This window comes from Bufo bufo, chromosome 1 (assembly GCF_905171765.1).
Source record: "Bufo bufo chromosome 1, aBufBuf1.1, whole genome shotgun sequence".
Lineage (NCBI taxonomy): Eukaryota > Metazoa > Chordata > Amphibia > Anura > Bufonidae > Bufo > Bufo bufo.
Genome location: NC_053389.1, coordinates 51,720,238 through 51,742,029, shown reverse-complemented (window position 1 = coordinate 51,742,029; position 21,792 = coordinate 51,720,238). Strand labels below are relative to the sequence as shown.

At 44.6% G+C, this 21,792-nt stretch overlaps 1 protein-coding gene across 7 annotated transcripts in view; it reads left to right on the top strand.

Moving 5' to 3' along the window:
- HSPG2 (heparan sulfate proteoglycan 2) overlaps window positions 1-21,657 on the top strand; it is a 126,354-nt gene extending 104,697 nt beyond the window's left edge. For 6 of the 7 annotated variants that reach the window (XM_040423715.1, XM_040423725.1, XM_040423690.1 and 3 more), the window contains 26 exons: window positions 58-253; window positions 342-521; window positions 1,215-1,475; window positions 1,758-1,920; window positions 2,260-2,357; window positions 2,619-2,885; window positions 2,977-3,089; window positions 3,267-3,414; window positions 3,603-3,713; window positions 4,676-4,760; window positions 5,017-5,161; window positions 5,373-5,472; window positions 5,556-5,665; window positions 6,417-6,525; window positions 6,621-6,719; window positions 6,857-7,078; window positions 7,849-8,093; window positions 8,207-8,378; window positions 8,745-8,867; window positions 12,707-12,760; window positions 13,277-13,352; window positions 13,443-13,521; window positions 16,438-16,508; window positions 16,608-16,691; window positions 17,403-17,506; window positions 19,476-21,657. In XM_040423715.1, the coding sequence (XP_040279649.1) occupies window positions 58-253; window positions 342-521; window positions 1,215-1,475; window positions 1,758-1,920; window positions 2,260-2,357; window positions 2,619-2,885; window positions 2,977-3,089; window positions 3,267-3,414; window positions 3,603-3,713; window positions 4,676-4,760; window positions 5,017-5,161; window positions 5,373-5,472; window positions 5,556-5,665; window positions 6,417-6,525; window positions 6,621-6,719; window positions 6,857-7,078; window positions 7,849-8,093; window positions 8,207-8,378; window positions 8,745-8,867; window positions 12,707-12,760; window positions 13,277-13,352; window positions 13,443-13,521; window positions 16,438-16,508; window positions 16,608-16,691; window positions 17,403-17,506; window positions 19,476-19,648 (3,588 nt within the window). In that variant the 3' untranslated portion in view covers window positions 19,649-21,657. The remainder of the gene's footprint in view (window positions 1-57; window positions 254-341; window positions 522-1,214; window positions 1,476-1,757; window positions 1,921-2,259; window positions 2,358-2,618; window positions 2,886-2,976; window positions 3,090-3,266; window positions 3,415-3,602; window positions 3,714-4,675; window positions 4,761-5,016; window positions 5,162-5,372; window positions 5,473-5,555; window positions 5,666-6,416; window positions 6,526-6,620; window positions 6,720-6,856; window positions 7,079-7,848; window positions 8,094-8,206; window positions 8,379-8,744; window positions 8,868-12,706; window positions 12,761-13,276; window positions 13,353-13,442; window positions 13,522-16,437; window positions 16,509-16,607; window positions 16,692-17,402; window positions 17,507-19,475) is intronic. The other variant, XM_040423699.1, reaches the window with a different exon arrangement.
- Window positions 21,658-21,792: the final 135 nt, after the last annotated feature.

Genomic DNA, 21,792 nt, shown 5'->3' with positions numbered 1-21,792 from the left:
GAGTGCTACACATTACTTCACATGTTCATTCTGATTCCTCATGATTTTCTATTGTAGATTCCATCAGCCAAGCCAGATGATTCCGGGTCTTACACCTGTGTTGGCCACAACCCGGCCGGTTCTACCCAAGTCCATGTGGACGTGCTTGTTGAAGACAGAGTCTTGAGGCCGAGTACTCCCACAGCCATAGCAGAGCAGTCCGTGCAAGTGGTTTTGGCTGGAGAGACGGCCACGTTGAGATGTTCTGCTACAGGTGACATTGTCCTGATTCCATAATTTTTCTTCACAAAGACTCTTCTCTATTTCTACAAATATGAACTAAATCCTTTCCTGTTATACAGGAAACCCAACTCCAACCATCAAGTGGTCCAAGCTTCGAGCTCCATTACCATGGCAGCACCAGATAGTGAACAGTAGTCTGGTCATCCCGAGAGTAGCCCAGCAGGACTCAGGACAGTACATCTGCAACGCTTCCAACGTCGATGGTCACTCTGAGGTGTACATTACCCTGGATGTGGAAAGTAAGAAACAATCTGCAACCGTGTCCTCGGCAGATTCCCTGTAAATGTATTGTACTGAATGATGTATCTGCAGCACATTGCTCATTCACGAGAGCTCAGATGGACTTAAAGAGGACCTTTCAGCGCTCCTGACATGTCTGTTTTATTAGCCCTATGCATTCCCCATGTAATAACAATTCTGGAGCATCTATTCTTATGTCTGTATGTTGTGCCGTTCCTTTATTATTACTACTAGAAGATATGAATGAATTGCTAGCAGTCTGCAGTAAGGGTACAGAGGGGAGGTAACCGGTTGGGGGGGGGTGTACCTGCACAGACTCACTCTATCCAATCAGTGTCACCATTTTCAGACTGTGCAGGTACACCCCCCCCAACTGGTTACCGCCCCCCTGTACCCTTACTGCAGACTGCTAGCAATTCCTTCACAACTTCTAGTAGAAATAATAAAGGAATGGCACAACATAGAGCCATAAGAACATAAGAATATAGAGCCATAAGCCATAAGAACCTGGTAGCTCAGATGTGGACATCTCAGACCGTCAGATGCAGCAGCTGTAATGTGCAGCCATTGCTATGTCCTCTGTAGCCATTCTATATCCAGCCAGCTGTGCTCTCCTGGTGTCAGTCTACACATTGCGATGAAGCTTCGTTACACAACCTTTCTATAAATTAGATGCTTCTGTTTAATCCTAGATCCGCCATACGCCACCACCCTCCCTGACGAACTGTCTGTTAGTGTCGGAGAACCCATTCAGTTGCAGTGCTTGGCCCACGGTACTCCGCCGCTCAAATTCCAGTGGACTAAAGTTAATGGCTCCCTCCCAAGCTCAGCTGCTGTGCGTGACGGCGTCTTAGAGATCAATCAGGCATCCGTTACAGTCGCCGGTACCTACCGTTGCGTGGTCAGTAACAAAGTTGGAGAAAGTGTGGCCTTAACCCAGATCAGTGTTTTAGGTGAGTGGTCTGTGTATATTAGACTATTCTGTCATCTGTCACTTTCACTGTCATTATGTAGAGTTGATGATGGGGCGAGCGGTCGAGGATGATTATAGTACTGGTGCTTTTATTATATGAGGATACTTTCCAACATGTTGTAAAACCTCCTGGTATTTCTCTGGCCTTCCAGACCACCCATGAATTGGGGGATGCTGGTGTCTAGTTCACATTTTCCTGTGCACAGATGGATCTGTATGGACCTCGTGTTCAGTTGCTTATCGTTCATTTGTTTATCCCCAGCTCCGTTTTCTGTTCGGGTCTCACCTCAGATAGACACAAAGGCAGTAGGTGACACAGCCGAGTTCACCTGCGCTGTTCTCGGAGATCCGAGGGCAAGAATCCAGTGGATTAAAGAGGGAGGAGAGCTTCCATCCAATCACAAAGTGGACGGGACAGTGCTCAGGTCAGAAGGGGTCTGCTCTCATTTGTGTGATGGTAAAGCGTCCTTCATGTATCTCTAGTCATGAGCATTGAAAACTAATTGTAACTTCCCATGGAGTGTGACTAGGCAGGAATCACGGCATCTCCACGGTGCTGATATCAGAGCCCATGACTGTTCTCATGGAGCCGCCATCGGTCCTGCAGTTAGTAGTTTGGTACTAACTTTTCATCAAGTTGATAAATTAAACTCCATGGACCAGCCAGTTTGATATAGGTGACCTACAGCGTCCCATTGCTTTTTGGGAATTTTGGTTATGGAGATGTGCATGACCTGGAACCAAACGCCTTGTGTTTACAACAGGATTTCCAACCTGGAGCGTGGTAATGAAGGTGTCTATACGTGCAGAGCAGTCAGCAGATTCGGTCAAGTCCAAGACAGTGTAAAGTTAGTTGTGCAAGGTTGGTATCCCATGAAACAGAGAGCCAAGTCTCCAGTAACCACTATAGAAGAAGATATTGGGTCTGTTAGGCCACTTTACATTAGCATGCTGCAGTTTTTGTCCGGCCGCCTCTCGGCATGTTTGCTGTGCTGGGGCCGGAGCGGACTTCCAACGGGACACATGGAACAGTCTGCCGGACCATGCTAATGTGAAAGTAGCCTTTGTGTGAAATGTGCTGTGTCGGCATCCAATACATAAGAATATTTCTTCCTTTTCTCAGTGTTGCCGAAAGTCAGGATCAACATCCGCACCTCGGTGCAGACCGTCCTGGCAGGGAACTCTGTGGAGTTTGAATGTCTGGCCATTGGAGATCCTCGTGCCAAAGTCACTTGGAGCAAGGTGGGAAGTCGGTTACCGAATGATGTCATTATAAATGGTGGTACACTGAGGCTTGAGCAGGTGAAGCAGTCAGATGCCGGGCAGTACCGCTGTACAGTCACCAATGATGTGGGAGAGGTGCAGTCTCATGTCATTCTCCATGTGCAGTGTAAGTAGAATGACTTGTTTAATGGATTCTTTGTTCCTACCCCTCCTGTGATTTCTAAAATAAATCATTGCCCCCCCCCCCTCCCCTATAGCCGTGCCGCAGATCGCTGCCCAACCAGACATGAAGGAGATCACCACTGGATCGACAGCTGCATTCCCATGTCTGGCATCTGGATTTCCAGTGCCTGATATCACATGGACAAAGGTAATTGTGTCTGTAACCATCTACTAAATGCCTCATCACGTGTATAGAGGGTGTACATGTTCTCCAGTCAGTGTGACTCCTCAGCCTCCTCCTGTACATAAATGTATAGGATATATGATGTGATCTGCAAGTTGTGCTCCCATGGCTCAGTATGACTATATCTTACATTGTCACCAGCTCGAAGGAGACCTCCCCAGTGATGCCCGAATTGATAACAACGTTCTGACAATACAATCTGTGAAGCCTGAAGATGCTGGGACCTATGTGTGCACTGCAGCCAATCGCCAGGGCAGAGTCACTGCTTTCTCCATGCTAAAGGTTCGAGGTGAGATGACTCTGAATCAAAGACTCCTCACAATTAACAGTCATCTCCAGTTTCATTCTATGGACTGTGGGTCCTGAAGATGAAGGACCTCATAAAAAATAACATTATCCAGTAGCTTGGCTTGTTCTGTCGAGTTGTCGTCGGTCTTCCAGTTTTCATGTCGTTTGCTTTTCTTGATATATTTCCAGAGAGAGTGGTGCCTTACTTCACCGGGCACTCCCACCTCGCCCTGCCAAGCATGAAAGATGCCCACAAGAAATTTGAAATAAAGATTACCTTCCGACCAGACGATGCTGATGGTAAGAGAGTCAGACATTGTGATTGTGTGGACTGAGCTGTCCAAAGGGAAAGAGAAAACTTAGTGGAGGAAAGGAGAAGATGCTTTAGGGCCTTTTGTTCTGGGATATTACGGGCACAATCTGGAATAACGGAGGTTTCCCTCTACATGTTCTAGAAAAGAACTTAAAGCAATTACTGGTAGAGATGCAAGTGGGAAGGTGTCACCTATGGTAGTTCAGTGTTACTTCTCCTTTTGTAATCTTTACTTCCATGATTCGCACATTTTCCGTGTCGCTGTGCCGCTCAAGTCCTTGATGATCCTTATTATTATTCAGGCAGCGTGCACTTGTCTTCATCGTTTCTGCTCTTACTGTGAAGATTCCTTTCCTGGTTCATGATATTAGGTGCTTGATCTCTCCCTCTGACCCCTTGTGATTGCTTCTCTCCTTTGTCTTCTGACTTTCCCTCCTCTTCTCTTCTCTCCAGCTCTTATTCTGTACTCTGGTAAGTTCTCCTGCCTTGCATGTCTGAGTTCAGAAACTATCTAGAGCCTGACTCCACAATATTTGCAGTGTTAATGATGAAGCATGTCATGAGTCCATGTAGAATAATCTTCGGCCTGGTGCTCTGCCGCCCGTCGTCAGTGCATGATCTAGCGATACTAAGTGCCCCAGTAAGATTGTGTTTCACAACCTTGTAGAGACATTTGGCAATGCAGTGTATTGAAGCTTTGTCCCATTCATGAGCGCTATAGACCCTTCAAACAGCTGACTTGCGGGGATGCCGAGAGTCGGACCCCACTGATCTGATATTGATGGGCTGATACTGATAATAATGGTGTGATACTGATATTGATGGCCAATGATCCATAATTCTGGAGCTCTTTTAATGCTGTGACTTTTTGTGTCTCTTTTTACTGAGCGTCCTGGGCAATTTTTATGATGTGCAGATCTTCATAAGAACTTTGCTTGGATTTTTATAGGAATGCTGATCTACAGCGGACAGAAGAAAACCAAAGGAGCTGATTTCATGTCCTTTGGCCTTGTAGGAGGACGACCAGAATTCAGGTAAAGTGTGCAGTTTAGTTTCCATCATCTTCAGGCTCTCCCTTGGCTGTCTAGAATTATTTCCAGGGGGTTAGGTTCTTTACATTCGATACGTTTATATATTAAGGCTATACTTAGGTTCAACCTCAGCAGGAATATGATGCATTGCTGCTTCAGTGTTGGATTTCTGAAATTAGTTTTCTGGGTTTTACACTATTGACTATTTTACCATCTGTGAAGCTTCATACCCAGTGACGCATCTAACGTGTTATTGCAGATTTGACGCAGGTTCCGGGATGGCCACAATCCGTTATCCAATGCCTATTAGTCTGTCTGAGTTCCATACTGTGACACTGCATAGGAATCTGAACCAAGGGTCACTGGTCGTGGATAACCAGACACCTGTAAATGGCACCTCACAGGTATGTTCTCTATGTGGATTCTGAATGCTTCATGCATAACCTTACTCAGACTTCCTTTCTCAATGTCACTATGTAGACATCTTCTAGTCGCAAACACTAAGTCTGGAAATGTCTTCTGATCTAATGCCCATAATCCTCTCACCTCATACACACAAATATAACCCAGCTGTGTACAAAGCCCAGACGCTTCACATTTTCTTCCCGCATATAGGGTAAATTCCAAGGTCTGGACCTCAATGAAGAGCTGTATCTCGGAGGTTATCCAAACTTTGATGCTGTGTCCAAGACTGATCTGAGCAGAGGGTTTGTAGGTGAGTAAAAAGTTTTTTGCTCCCTGCTTTTTTCTCCTTCAGACCTGACACCTCACAGTACCTATTCTCATTTCCTCTCCAAGGCTGTGTCCGTCAACTGATCATCCAGGACGAGGAGGTCATTTTCAAGGACTTGGATCTAAGAGCAAATGGCATCTCGAACTGCCCAACTTGTAGAGACCGACCTTGCAGGGTAAACCTTACTGTTGGATGAGACTCTGCTACATAGATTATTATTACTATAAGCTGTGTATTCAGACAGCAGTTAAAGGGAACCTGTCACCAGTTTTATGGAGTCCTAACTAAGGGCAACATAAATAAGTGACTGATTCTCTTAGCAAAATGCTGGGTCACTTTCTTTAATTGACCCAGTCAATCTGCCAACATCTTGTATTGAAAAGCTCCAGCTGATAATGATGAGTCCTGAATATTCATGAGCTCCTGACTCTCCCCGCCTACCGGCTGCTGATTGACAGTTATTTTCCATATGAATCAGCAGCAGGTGGGCAGGGGAGTGGTTATAGCTCTGAATTAAAAAAACGCTGGACTCAATGACATCACGCTGGACTCAAATCAGCTCATTAGCATGCGGCATCTTTGTGTGTATATTATGAGGTACCCATCTGTCACACCAGTAAGTGAATACATCTAAGGCACTTTTTAGTAGTTAATGATTGTATATAATTAGTTAGATTATAATCAAATATCCACATGACAGGTTCGCTTTAAGAAGAATTCACACGGAACACATTTGTTGCAGAAATTTCTACGACTGAAAATCGGTTCCGTTCGTCTTCATGGGGCTGTTTCTGCAGCAAGCATTTTCTTTCCTGCAATCCCCATTCAGATAAAAAGGACAGACCCAGACATTTCTGCAATAAATCTCATTTTGCCTTTAAAACGTGCAGCTCTGTCCAACCTGGAGATGTTTTTGTCACTTTCAGAACAGAGGAATATGTCGGGATTCAGAAAGCAGCAGTTACGTCTGCGATTGTCCACCCGGTTTTGCTGGCAGTAACTGTGAACATTCCCAAGCCCTTCACTGTCACCCAGGTATTGAAGGGAGGCCCTGGAAAATAGAACCTAAGAAGAGGGGTGACATGCATCCCGCTGTGTTCTTATCACTTTCATTCATTTCTTTTCCTCAGGTGCCTGTGGAGATGAAGCAACCTGCATCAGTCATGAGGATGGGACAGGATACACCTGTCGATGCCACCTGGGCAAATCTGGAGACAAATGCATGGATGGTATGGAGCAGTGAATCAGTGACACAACCATGAAATCATCACAATTACTGGATATATTAATTAATCTCGCAAGTCAAAACAACCAACGTTCCCTCCATGATCCAGCCTGTTACATTATAGTCCACTCTCTCCTGCAGGTGTCATGGTGAACACTCCCTCGTTTAATGGAGAAACCTCTTACATCTCCTACCCATCTCTTACTAACATCCACAATGATCTGCGGGTGGACCTTGAATTCAAACCCCTGTCTCCAGACGGAATAATATTCTTCAGTGGGGGAAAGGAAGCTCCAGTGGAAGACTTTGTATCACTCACCATGGCTGGAGGACATCTTGAATTCCGCTATGAACTGGGATCAGGTAAGGATATCTCCAGGGAGGCTTCTTTCTTATATGACGTTGATAGTGTACACAAGCAAATCTGATATTGAAGGATATTGAATGTCTTAATGATTATTAGATTATAACTTCACCTGCTTGTATCCTCCCTGTAATCACTGAGCTTTCAGTTAGCAGGTGCTTATCATCTTATCTGCAGCTTGTAGGATACATGTATATCCACTTAGCAGGAATAGAAGCATGAGAATCCTCTCAGAACATAAAGTGTTAATCTGAAGCTTCCTATAGTTTCTTACTATGAGGATTGGCTTAGGCCCCTTTCACATGAGCGAGTATTCCGTCCGGGTGCAATGCAACGCTCTGAATTCCGGACCCATTCATTTCAATGGGGGCTGTGTACATGAGCGTTGGTTTTCACGCATCACCTGTGCGTTGCTTGCAAATCGCAGCATGTTCTATATGCTGCGTTTTTCACGCAAACGCTGGCCCCATAGAAGTGAATGGGTCTGCGTGAAAATCACATCGCATCCGCAAGCCAAGTGTGGATGCGATGCGTTTTTCACGGATGGTTGCTAAGAGATGTTGTTTGTATACCTTCAGTTTACGCCTTAATCGCATTGCACCCGCGCAATAAAAACTGAGCAACTGAATGCGATCGCAGGCAAAACTGAATGAACTTGCATGCGAAATCGCGCATTTTTCACTGAACGCATCCGGACCTAATCCGCTCACGCTCGTCTGCAAGGGGCCTTACAAAGGCAGCTGGAAGTGACTTCAGTCTCCTCCTGTAGGGCTGGCAATATTACGAAGCGCTGATCCTGTCACCCTGGGACACTGGCACAAAGCATCTGCAGAGAGAGACCATAAGGACGGGACACTGCAGGTTGACAGGGCTCCGCCTGTTAAGAGGTCCTCCCCCGGTAAAAGCCTCGGCCTAAACTTGAAGACCCTGATGTACCTTGGGGGTGTGGACAGTTCAATGAAGCTCCCCTCTGCCGTCAACGTCACCCAGCCATATCAAGGCTGCATCGGAGAAGTGAGTTCATTGTGACCACTGTAATAATCGAGGGAGGGATGTTCTGTAATGGGACACGTGGAGATGTCTTATGGCCCCAGCTCTGGATTCTAGCATGTTTTTTTGTTTTACAGGTTTCCATCAATAACAAGAAAGTGGATATTTCCTACAGTTTTGTAGAAAGCCACAGTATCAGTCAGTGCTATGACAGATCTCCCTGCGACCGCATGCCCTGTATGCACGGAGGCCGCTGCATGCCAGCTGGAGAGTACGAGTACCAGTGTCTCTGCCGAGATGGGTTTAAAGGTGAGAAAATGCGGGGGTTTACAGAGGAGGGGAACACAACTTACAGAGGCGCCCAGTGCTTCTGCTGAAGGATGTTCATTGACCATATTAGAGTCCAGGGACTGTTCGGGGGAGAGACATTAAATTGTATTTACTGTTATTACCCTCCACTGGTTAGATATTATAATGTGTCGTACTGATACCACACCATTGGTCACGTCCTGCACAGACATCACCTCTCCACCCAGTTATTTTATCATATGCTGCGCAGTGCTGCCTCCCGCCAGTTCAGTGTGATGCACAGGACTGGGAGCTGTTAGTGACAGTGCCCCCTGTATGGCTAGGACGATCAGATCCAGCCTGTTATTCAACATCTCCATTTTACAGGTGACCGCTGTGAAATACACGAGGATCACTGTCTAATCCACAATCCCTGCCTCAATGGCGGTACCTGCAAGGAGAACAGATGTCACTGCCCAGAAGGCTTCTCAGGATTGTATTGTGAGCAAGGTGAGGCCATCCATCAGTCACCTGAGAAATACTGAAACCCGTGCACAATTGTGACACCACCGAGAGGGCTAGTCACAGCGTCTTGTGGTCCAGAAATTCAGCAGTTCAGTCCGAAAGATTTCCACTACCCACATGGTGCCAGCAAATAATGCTGCCCAGTAACGCGAGATCTTACATGGTAGCAAATTGTACCAATATAAATTATAGAAGAGACGATGCACACAGCAGGGCTACGTGAGGAATCCATATTAACTATGGTAGATAATACTTTGTGCTTCTTGCATGTGTTTCCATGACCGCAACACACTTCATGGTGTCCTCAATCACCTGTACCTGTCATGGTGTCCCCATCCCCTCAGCACAAAGTTCCTCATCAGTCACGGTGTCCACATCCCAACTACACACTGATGTTCATCAGCTATGGAGTCCTGATTCCTCAACGCAGTCCCTCTTCTGTCATATTGTCCTCTTCCCCTCAACACACAGTTCCTTGTCCATATTTGTGTCATCCCCTGTACACAGAGTTCTTGTGTCCTCACCCCCTGTAGACACAGTTCTTCACCTGTCCTGGTGTCCTAATCCCTTGTGCACACATTTCCTAATTTGTTAGCTGTCCTCATCCCCTCTGCAGACAGTTCCTCTACTGTAATGGTGTCCTCATCCCATCTATACAGAGTTCTTCACTCATAATAGTGTCCTCATCCCTTTTTACATCACGTTTCTCACCCATCATAGTGTCCACATCTTCTTCCTTATCAGTCTTGGTGTTCTCATCCATCAACACATAGTTCCTCACCAGTCATGGTGTCCTCATCCCTTTTACACAGTTTCTCACCAGTCATGGTGTCCTCATGCCCCTACACTCAGTTACAGTCTTTGTTCCCTTTACACACAGATCCTTGCCCACCACTGCCTTTATCCACGTCTACACACAGTTCCTCACACGTCATGGTGTTCTTGTCCCCTCTACACACACTTCTTCACCTATCATGGTGTCCTCATCCCTTTTACACACAGTTTCTCACGGGTCATAGTGTCCTCATCCCTTTAACACAGTTTCTCACCAGTCATGGTGTCCTCATGCCCCTACACTCAGTTACAGTCTTTGTTCCCTTTACACACAGATCCTTGCCCACCACTGCCTTCATCCACCTCTACACACAGTTCCTCACACGTCATGGTGTTCTTGTCCCCTCTACACACACTTCTTCACCTATCATGGTGTCTTCATCCATCTTTACACACAGTTGCTCATCAGTCATGGTTTCCTCATGTCCTCTACACATAGTACCTTGCCTGTTATAGTGTCTGCATTTCCTGTACACACAGTTTCTTATCCATCATGAAGTGCCTTTTGCGCTGTGGCATTAGAAGAATTTTGATATCTTTGACTTTTTAGTCTAACCAGACTGTCTATTACTGTGTAATTCCTCTAGCGCCGTTCTATGCAAACAGTAGGTTTAAAGAGCACATCAAATGCATGAAATAACTTCTTTATTAACTTCAACTTTTCTTCATATAACATTGCCGCAGATAGTCCTAAACATGTGTTGCATAAAGATTCATAAAATGGCGGTATGCCTAAGATGGTGGTTCAACTGTTCAATCTTGTAATTCAACATAAAATGGTGGATATATTTCTCTCTCTCCAGTATCTGTACTCTCACTTTAAGTTATTTAAGCACTTTATGATCTCTTTGAGAGGTATATCTGAGGTCTAACTAATAGTTCTACTTGCTGAATTTGGTCGCAATTTGCAGTATGCAGTTGCCTATGATCTGATATGAGCAGTTCGCATTTGTATGCAATTTGTTTGGATTGTATGATTGTATGGCTCAGTAGTTTGTTTGTATGGTGGAACTGTAAGTAAACATACATATAACCAGTTCAGTATACAGCTCTAATCACTACAGGGAGTGCAGAATTATTAGGCAAGTTGTATTTTTGAGGATTCATTTTATTATTGAACAACAACCATGTTCTCAATGAACCCAAAAAACTCATTAATATCAAAGCTGAATATTTTTGGAAGTAGTTTTTAGTTTGTTTTTAGTTTTAGCTATTTTAGGGGGATATCTGTGTGTGCAGGTGACTATTACTGTGCATAATTATTAGGCAACTTAACAAAAAACAAATATATACCCATTTCAATTATTTATTTTTACCAGTGAAACCAATATAACATCTCAACATTCACAAATATACATTTCTGACATTCAAAAACAAAACAAAAACAAATCAGTGACCAATATAGCCACCTTTCTTTGCAAGGACACTCAAAAGCCTGCCATCCATGGATTCTGTCAGTGTTTTGATCTGTTCACCATCAACATTGCGTGCAGCAGCAACCACAGCCTCCCAGACACTGTTCAGAGAGGTGTACTGTTTTCCCTCCTTGTAAATCTCACATTTGATGATGGACCACAGGTTCTCAATGGGGTTCAGATCAGGTGAACAAGGAGGCCATGTCATTAGATTTTCTTCTTTTATACCCTTCCAGAAACTGGCATCTTTGATGATACCAGCCCAAACCAGTACTCCACCTCCACCTTGCTGGCGTCTGAGTCGGACTGGAGCTCTCTGCCCTTTACCAATCCAGCCACGGGCCCATCCATCTGGCCCATCAAGACTCACTCTCATTTCATCAGTCCATAAAACCTTAGAAAAATCAGGTCTTGAGATATTTCTTGGCCCAGTCTTGACGTTTCAGCTTGTGTGTCTTGTTCAGTGGTGGTCGTCTTTCAGCCTTTCTTACCTTGGCCATGTCTCTGAGTATTGCACACCTTGTGCTTTTGGGCACTCCAGTGATGTTGCAGCTCTGAAATATGGCCAAACTGGTGGCAAGTGGCATCTTGGCAGCTGCACGCTTGACTTTTCTCAGTTCATGGGCAGTTATTTTGCGCCTTGGTTTTTCCACACGCTTCTTGCGACCCTGTTGACTATTTTGAATGAAACGCTTGTTCGATGATCACGCTTCAGAAGCTTTGCAATTTTAAGAGTGCTGCATCCCTCTGCAAGATATCTCACTATTTTTGACTTTTCTGAGCCTGTCAAGTCCTTCTTTTGACCCATTTTGCCAAAGGAAAGGAAGTTGCCTAATAATTATGCACACCTAATATAGGGTGTTGATGTCATTAGACCACACCCCTTCTCATTACAGAGATGCACATCACCTAATATGCTTAATTGGTAGTAGGCTTTCGAGCCTATACAGCTTGGATTAAGACAACATGCATAAAGAGGATGATGTGGTCAAAATACTCATTTGCCTAATAATTCTGCACTCCCTGTATATTAACAGTAGGAACATTATATAACTGTTCTAAATACCTATTTTGGCCTCTCTGCTTCCATAACACAGTGAATGGAGTGAATGTCTGTTTAACTCCTCTCCTCTGGTGTAATGATTCTAGCAGCTCCTGCTAGGGGAATTTCCCACACAGGCTGTGTGTGAGGCTGCCTGTGATTGGTCTAGACTCCTGCCCAGCAACAACAGTTGCTTTCTGTTGTTTCTGCTGTGTCATTGAGCTTACCTTACATTATATAATGAATCTTAAAGGCATATTATCTTTTCTGCTTCTGTGAACATAATATATAACAGTTATATGACATCCAAAACACGAAGTCACTGTAAATAACTCTGCTTTTGTCTTTAACACACAAACATAGGAACTGTATTAAGGTTATTGGCAGGTCTAGCCGTATAAACATATAAGCTATGTTAGCAACCTAGGACAGGTCTTAGCTGGCCAGCTACAGGTGTCCTCAGCTTGCTTTGTAGTTACAAGCTTGGCTTATTATGTGTTACCTTGTTAATGAGCTTATTTGCACTTGTACAGGAGCAGCATCAACAAATCTGGATGACGTCGTGCACGAAGGGAGTGGGGGGAATGGTATTGTATCCCCAATTTATTTTATTCTAATTATTCCTCTATTTCCAACACCTTATTTAATGTGATTTGGGATATTAGTTACCACTGGCAGCAGCTTCATGTAGCAGCTTCATGTAGCAGCTTCATGTAGCAGATGGTTATTTGAGGACCATAAGTTCCACCTGATGTGACCATCATTATTCACACAGTGATCTGGCTGGTTACTGCGATGTTTGTGATGTCTTTCAGAGATTCTACACAGTAACTCTCTTAAATTTGATAAAATCCAAATCTTGAGTGTTTGCAGTCATATGATCTGTGTGCTGCAATGTTTAATGCCCCAAATCACATTCTTTATAGGATCCAAACTGTCGTTTTACAATTTTCCTATCGCTATTCTTTATTTTGGGGTTTTCCATCCCTTCTCCACGTTGAATGGCTCTAATCCTTGTCATGTGGACTCCCCTGATTGGTTCAGAAAGATTTCCGTCCACCATTTCAGGCAATGAGATTTTTTGGTTTCTGCTTATTTTACAGATGCTCCGGGAGTTTTTGGATCCTCCTTCTCTGGTGACTCTTACATTGTTCTTCCGAGGCAGATGTTTCCTAGGAGGTAAGAGGGTACAGACGTTTCACCCTGAAATAATGGATTGGACAGTGGATGACGACTCTTACATACCTCATGCTCTTATGTTTCTTCCAGCCGACCAGACTCTCCAGAAACCATTGAGCTGGAGCTGAGGACCACGTCTACCGATGGTGTGATTCTGTGGCAGGGAATGGTACGTCTATTAGCTTCATGTCTGAGGCCAGAGCCCGTTTCTTCCTGCTCAGCGTGCATACAGGATTGGTCGTTCATACTTCTTCTTTCAGAGTCTCAAAATTACATGATGTCACTGGAAATGATATGTGACGCTGTGTACGGGGGCATCAATGACCTGTGCCACATATTATTCCCCGTTATTTTGACAGCACTGAAAACAATTCCAAACCACACTGCGCCCGATCAGATTGTTCCACATAACGAGTGCAGCATTGATATTGTGATTATACTGACATGCAGTACAATGACAGATCTATACTGATCACATGCTGTATACTAGTGCAGAATCATACACTGCTTATATATAGAGCTCACATCTGTACAAAGGTCTGTACCGATCAGGTATACACTGCTCATATATAGACCTTACATCTGTACACAGGTCTGTACTGATCAGGTATACACTGCTCATATATATACCTCATATCTGTACACAGGTCTGTACTGATCAGGTATACACTGCTCATATATAGACCTTACATCTGTACTCAGGTCTGTACTGATCAGGTATACACTGCTCATATATAGACCTTACATCTGTACACAGGTCTGTACTGATCAGGTATACACTGCTCATATATATACCTCATATCTGTACACAGGTCTGTACTGATCAGGTATACACTGCTCATATATAGACCTCATATCTGTACACAGGTCTGTACTGATCAGGTATACACTGCTCATATATAGACCTTACATCTGTACACAGGTCTGTACTGATCAGGTACACACTGCTCATATATATACCTCATATCTGTACACAGGTCTGTACTGATCAGGTATACACTGCTCATATATAGACCTTACATCTGTACACAGGTCTGTACTGATCAGGTATACACTGCTCATATATAGACCTCATATCTGTACACAGGTCTGTACTGATCAGGTATACACTGCTCATATATAGACCTTACATCTGTACACAGGTCTGTACTGATCAGGTACACACTGCTCATATATATACCTTACATCTGTACACAGGTCTGTACTGATCAGGTATACACTGCTCATATATAGACCTTACATCTGTACTCAGGTCTGTACTGATCAGGTACACACTGCTCATATATATACCTCATATCTGTACACAGGTCTGTACTGATCAGGTACACACTGCTCATATATAGACCTTACATCTGTACACAGGTCTGTACTGATCAGGTATACACTGCTCATATATAGACCTTACATCTGTACACAGGTCTGTACTGATCAGGAATACACTGCTCATATATAGACCTCACATCTGTACTCAGGTCTGTACTGATCAGGTATACACTGCTCATATATATACCTCACATCTGTACACAGGTCTGTACTGATCAGGTACACACTGCTCATATATATACCTTACATCTGTACACAGGTCTGTAATGATCAGGTATACACTGCTCATATATATATACCTTACATCTGTACACAGGTCTGTACTGATCAGGTATACACTGCTCATATATAGACCTCATATCTGTACACAGGTCTGTACTGATCCCTCAGGTGTACACTGCTTATATATAGACCTCACATCTGTACACAGGTCTGTACTGATCCTTTAGGTGTACACTGCTTTTTTTTTTAATATATATATATATATATATTCACACACACCTCACATATCTGTACACAGGTCTGTACTGATCAGGTATACACTGTTCATATATATACCTCTTATCTGTACACAGGTCTGTACTGATCCCTCAGGTGTACACTTATATATAGACCTCACATCTGTACACAGGTCTGTACTGATCCTTTAGGTGTACACTGCTTTTATATATATATATATATATACCTCACATCTGTACACAGGTCTGTACTGATCAGGTATACACTGCTCATATATAGACCGCACAAGGTCTGTACTGAACCCTTAGGTGTACACTACTTGTATATAGACCACACATCTGTACACAGGTCTGTACCGATCCCTCAGGTGTACATCTACTTGTATATAGACCACACATCTGTACACAGGTCTGTACCGATCCCTCAGGTGTACATCTACTCGTATATAGACCACACATCTGTACACAGGTCTGTACCGATCCCTCAGGTATACACTACTCATATATAGACCTCATTTCTGTACACAGGTCTGTACTGATCAGGTATACACTGCTCATATATAGACCGCACATCGGTACACAGGTCTGTACCGATCCCTCAGGTGTACACTACTCGTATATAGACCTAATTTCTGTACACAGGTCTGTACTGATCCCTCAGGTGTACACTACTCTTATATAGACCACACATCTGTACTCAGGTCTGTACTTATCAGGTACACACTGCTCATATATAGACCGCACATCTGTACACAGGTCTGTACTGCACCCTCAGGTGTACACTACTTGTATATAGACCACACATCTGTACACAGGTCTGTACCGATCCCTCAGGTGTACATCTACTCGTATATAGACCACACATCTGTACACAGGTCTGTACCGATCCCTCAGGTGTACATCTACTCGTATATAGACCACACATCTGTACACAGGTCTGTACTGATCCCTCAGTGCTATATATGGGTTTACAGAGGCCTCATTTAAGTTGCTTACATGTTCCCATCATTAAAGCTTCCATTTCCATGTCCTATTAGGAAGGCTTCTTGGCCGGGCATGATCTGCATGATATTAACCAGGTATTCAAAGACTTACTAACAAATAATGAATGTCTGGATGTCACTCACAAGTCGAGCTTTATGTTTAGTGCGTTCTCCTGCTATGTGGCAGACATACATACTGATGCATAATTCTAGCAGCTACAGCTCATTAATACAACACAAAGCCCTCAAACTGGTAACATCCTTGTCCTGTGTGACCAGGTGATCTGCAGGTCATTACTAGTTTGACTTTTTCTTTGGCAGGAGGAGAAGGAACAAGGCAGAGAGAGGGATTTTATCAGCCTGGGGTTGCGGGACGGACACCTCCTCTTCAGGTGAGTGAAGCTGATGCTTCAGAGAGTATCATAGCCTGAACCGTCTGTACCTTCTGTGTCTTACGTCTCCCCAACCTTCCCTGTTTCCGTGTTTGGCAGTTACCAGCTGGGCAGCGGCGAGGCCAACATCATGACTGAGGATCCCATTAATGACGGGGAATGGCACAAGATCACTGCCGTCCGGTGAGAGGCTGCATTCCTGCTCAGTCCCATGACTATTAATGCTCCATGTACCTTGTCTGGTGGACCACCTCAGTGTCCCCAAAAACTGGAAGTCATGTCCATAGTGCCTTAAGGCTGTATGACACCTGCCGATTTTTTAGGCAGATGATTGCTAACGAGCTTTTGTATGAACACTCGTTAGTGATCATCTTGCATTGTAATACTGCTGCCGATTGCCCGATAAACTAGCAAATTCTCATTCATCGGGCAATTGTGATTTTTAAGCACGCTTAAAAATCATCGTTTGGCGGCGGCAGATCGTGCTGTCTAATCACGATCTGCTGGCGGCAAACTGTGCTGTATAATCTGGACAGCATGGGGATGAGCGATGGCATAGTGCTCGCTTCTCCCCATGCTGCGGAGGAAATGACTGCATGTAATATCAGCAGTCTCCTCCGCTAGCTAGCAGGCGATTGCCGGGAGGGAACGCTTCCTTCCTAACAATCGCATGCTCAATCCGCCTGTGTAATACAGGCTTTAAGGATCACTTTTGGCATTTTAAAGGTAGCTTTTACAAAGTCCCACAAATGTGCCAGGTGTGAACTTGAACTTGCAGATGCAGGGAGAAGCAAAGACGCTGTCAAAAACAGCCAGTCTTTAGATATTCCAAAATCAGAAAGAAAAAAAGAAACTGCTTAAGATGGTTCTCTATTAACGCCCTTTTCTTGTCAGGGAGGGGAAGTCCGGCTCAGTTTATATTGATGGAGAAGAAGTAATCTCTGGAAGTTCCCCTGGCAAAAATATAATGGTGGACACAAAGGGCAAGGTCTATCTGGGTAAGTTAGCAGAGATCTCTGCACATGACATACCACTGTCATTGATATTTCAGCATTTTTTTCACCCAAAGCAAATGTTTGAAAACTCTCAGCAACAAGATGTTGTATAGCCTCAGCTCCTGTCATATCACACTTATTATTGTAGCTTTACAGCAAAATAAATGTAATTTGACCAACGACGTGTGAACAGATCCTGAAAATAAGTGGTGCACATGGGGTGGTGTCCCTAATAACAACTAATCACTTTACAGATGTCATGTCATCTGATCGGTCGCTGTTGAGTGTTTTATTCACACTTATTTGAGGTTTCCACTTCTGAATCCGTAACAAAGGGCAGTTTTACCATCTTAGATGGACACTTGTTGGCCGACAGCTATTTTGCCCGACTTATCCATGCACATACACGCTCGGGGGGAGAGAGCAAAGCCCCTGTCTCAGTGTGCCCAATCCTTCTCTCCCCAAACATCATTTGTTGAAGCAGAGTTGGTAGCTCCCCATACCCTTTAGATTGTTGGACGGAGCTAGCATATATTGTAACTTATTGATCAGAGAGGAAAAGAGGGGATCCCGACTTCTCTGGAACTTTTTTTTGTTTCAAGCTGTGCTTCAGTGGGATTGGCACACAGTACAGCGCTGCGCAGCACTGGATCTGGTACTGTGCAGACAAAATAAAAATGTAAAGAGGCTCCTGTGCTTTAGTTACCCTGGCCTCTTCAGTCTAGGACTGTGTGACTCCCAGGGGTCCGGACTCCACCAATCAATAACCTGTAAGGGCCTGTTTACACGGCTCAACTGAGCAGATGATTGTCGCGAAGAAAGCGTTTCTTCCTGACAGTCGCCAGCTCGTCAGTGAAGGAGACTGACGCATTCACATGCAGCGATCTCCTCCAGAGTATGGAAAGGAGCGATCACTAATACCATCGCTCATCCCCATACAGAATCATTGTTTGCTGGAAGCAGAGGCTGTTTAGACATCACAGACTGCTGCCAGCAAGCAATGATTTAGGTGAACGTGTGAAGGATCCGATGGACGAGTGTCCTACAAACACTTGTTAGCAGTGATCTCCCCGATGTTCGGACAGTGTAAAGGGACCTTAATACATCCTGGCAATTACTTTAAAGGGGTTGTCTCATCTCAGACAATGGGGCACATCGAGAACTGAGCCCCGAAAGTGGTGGAGGGTGCACTCGGCTATTTGCTGTGGCCCCATAGAAGTGAATGGGAGCGTTGGCCGGTCATGCGCGGTGCGCTCCCATTCACTTCTATGGGGAGAGCGTTTGGTGGTGGCCGGACCGGAGTCCTCTAGTTGCGGGGCTTCGTTTCCGATATAGGTGTGGGTCCCAGCAATAGGACCCGCACCTATAAGACAATGGGGGCATATCCTAGCAATATGCCCCCCATTGTCTGAGATGAGACAACCACTTTAAGTTACTATGGTGGAAACCCCCTTTGCAGTATACATCCAGTGAGGGTCTGTTATCTGGAACCTCTATCCATTGCAACAAGACGACCCCAACCCTTGCTAGCACATGGCCCTTCCTGGTTTTATCTAGGTAGTCTTATCTCTGATCTAATTCTGACAGGCTGGTCATAGAAGCAATAGGACTGCCATGTTCCTACCTAGACTTTTTTGATAAAGCATAGGGAGGGTCCTCATTAGCTATGAGCTCTCCAAGATGAAACCCAAAGGGGCATGGCCCTCACAAGTACAGTGGGGGCTTCTTGTTCTGATGATACCTGGGAGGTTCCAGCTGATGGACCCCACTAATGTTATTGAGCCTTGTCAGAAAATTACATGTGAAATGTGTATGTGATAAATCAGCACTGATCGGTAACTAATACCAGCACTGAGCACCCTGCTGACTACAGGGCTTCTTGTACCTGGGAGAGAGGTGGCAATGGCATATTATGCAAAGTTTCTTACTTGCGTGGTAGGTCAGCAAATGTCTTGACATGTGCTTATTCCAGGTGGAGTCCCCAATGTGAAGCTGATGACGGGAGGAAAATTCTCCACTGGTATTACTGGATGCATTAAAAACTTGGTACTTCTAAATGCCCGACCATCTCACCAGCTTCACCAGCCCATTGACCTGAAGCACCACTCGGAGATGACGCACAACACCAGAGAGTGCCCCTCCTAGGTGGGGGCAAGCTTCCCAACAGCCAAAACTGGGGCAAGCAAGAGACTATTGAAAAAAAACTAAGAAAAGACAGTGTCAAAATGGAGTCTAAATATTCAAGGTGCTTCTGCTGCTACCAAAAACCAAGAGGTGGTGCTAACGAAAGTATTTGGATTGCGCATTTCTGTATTACCTACACAGAATCTCTTCTTTTTAATTATTTTTTTAATGTCTTCAGATTTCCATGTGTTTTACTGCTGGATGAAGGAAATTTGTATGTATTGAACCAGATGTATGTTTTTTAAAAAGAATCCCTAACAAAAAAAAAAAAACAACTAACAAAACCTGATGTGTGACGTCACCTCTCTGACACCACGTCCTGCACAAACCCTGACTGCGGGGGCTCAGTGTTGTCGGACATGTTCTGCGTATATTTCCAAGTCACAGGAGCTGTAAATCACAGAGCGAGCGCTGCCCGGAGGCTTCCCATTCAGCGTCCACAGGCGGCTTTTGCGTCCCAGTCGGACTAATGTCCCTTCAGTCGATCAATGTATTTATTTTAGTAAGGAGGGGCTGTGGATCATCTCCTGTGTCCCTGTAGGGTCTCCTCTGTGCTTGTTACAGATTATTTATGTCATTAGTCTTTTAGGTGCAGGATGCTCAGGTCCACGTTTTCCTGTTAAATCCTCATCATTCCTCTCTGCTGTCTGCTTTTTCCTGGGGTTTTCTCTCTTCCCTAGATGTAGACTATAGGCCATGTCATCAGTTACGAGCAGCACTCGACGTTCCCAGGACCACTGTCCCCATCATTTGCAGTCACACCCACCGATCTGTGACCTGTATGCACCTCCCCGCCTATAACACCTTGCTCCTGGAGCGTTTTTTTTTTAGTAGTTATGCCCTGCAGGACGTGGCAGGCACCAGTCCTGTACGAGCTGTGGAAGCTTTGTGTTATGTACAGTGTTAAGCGGGGGCCCTGCTCACTGAATGGATGAGTTTTAGGATTCTGGTGTACAAGACCAAAGGAAATAGAAACTACTGGAGTTTGTGTAAATTATAATATGCACTGAGAGACGCTCTGCAGCCGGTGGGGGGCAGATTGTTATAATACTACAGATCAGTATTAAAGGGGTTGTCTCACTTCAGCAAATGTCAGAAAGTTAATACGAGGCACTTACTAATGTATTGTGATTGTCCATATTGGCTCCTTTGCTGGCTTCATTCAATTTTCCATCCACATTATACACTGCTCGTTTCCAGGGGTTACGACCACCCTGCAATCCAGGAGTGGTGGTCGTGCTTGCACACTATATGAAAAAAGCGCCGGCCTCTCTGGTGGCCGGAACCGTTGGAGAACACGTAGGCACACATGCGCAGCAGCTCTCGTCCTGGCCACCTTGTATGTGCGCTGCAGAGCTGGAAACGAGCAGCGTATAATGAGATGGAAAAATGAATCAATCACAGTACATTAGGAAGTGCCTTGTATTAACTTTCTCTACAGGATAATTGGCATTTGCTGAAGTCAGACAACCCCTTTAAGTCGCAGCCTATTCAGGAATAACTTGGATGTGTACACTCCTCGCGTCAGCGCACTAGCAGTCCCTTAATCTGGAAGCATGATTAGCACCAAGTATGTAAACCGCACGGTGCTCATACATCACGCCCCATAGGAAGCACACCTTCCTGTACTAGCCCCTTTAAGGGGATTAGCTTATTTCACAGGGAGGCAGACGTCTTCTTCTTAGCACCACTATTAAACGAAAGAACAAAAGCTTTAGTCCCCAGCAGCAGAACAAGCTGTACCACAGACGAGCAAGCCACTGAGGAGAAATCCAGAAAAACTCAAAATGTGCCATGACCTGTACAACAAGGAATCCTCCATCGGTGCCGCAACGCTGGTGCTATCGGGGGGGTCTACACATCTGTAAATATAAGAACTACAGCTCAGGGGGCAGAACCTGTCATGTCCTCCTGTCACCACCAGTGCCTTGGGTTTCCCAACTAACTAATAAACCAGATTTTGGAACATGGACAGTGTCCTCTTGTCACTGAGCTCGACAGCATCTTAAAAATAAATGGAACAAATGTAAAGTTTTGCATAATTTTTTTTTTTAAGCATAAAAATTGTCACTCATATATTGTACAGGGAGCTAATAAATACTTGA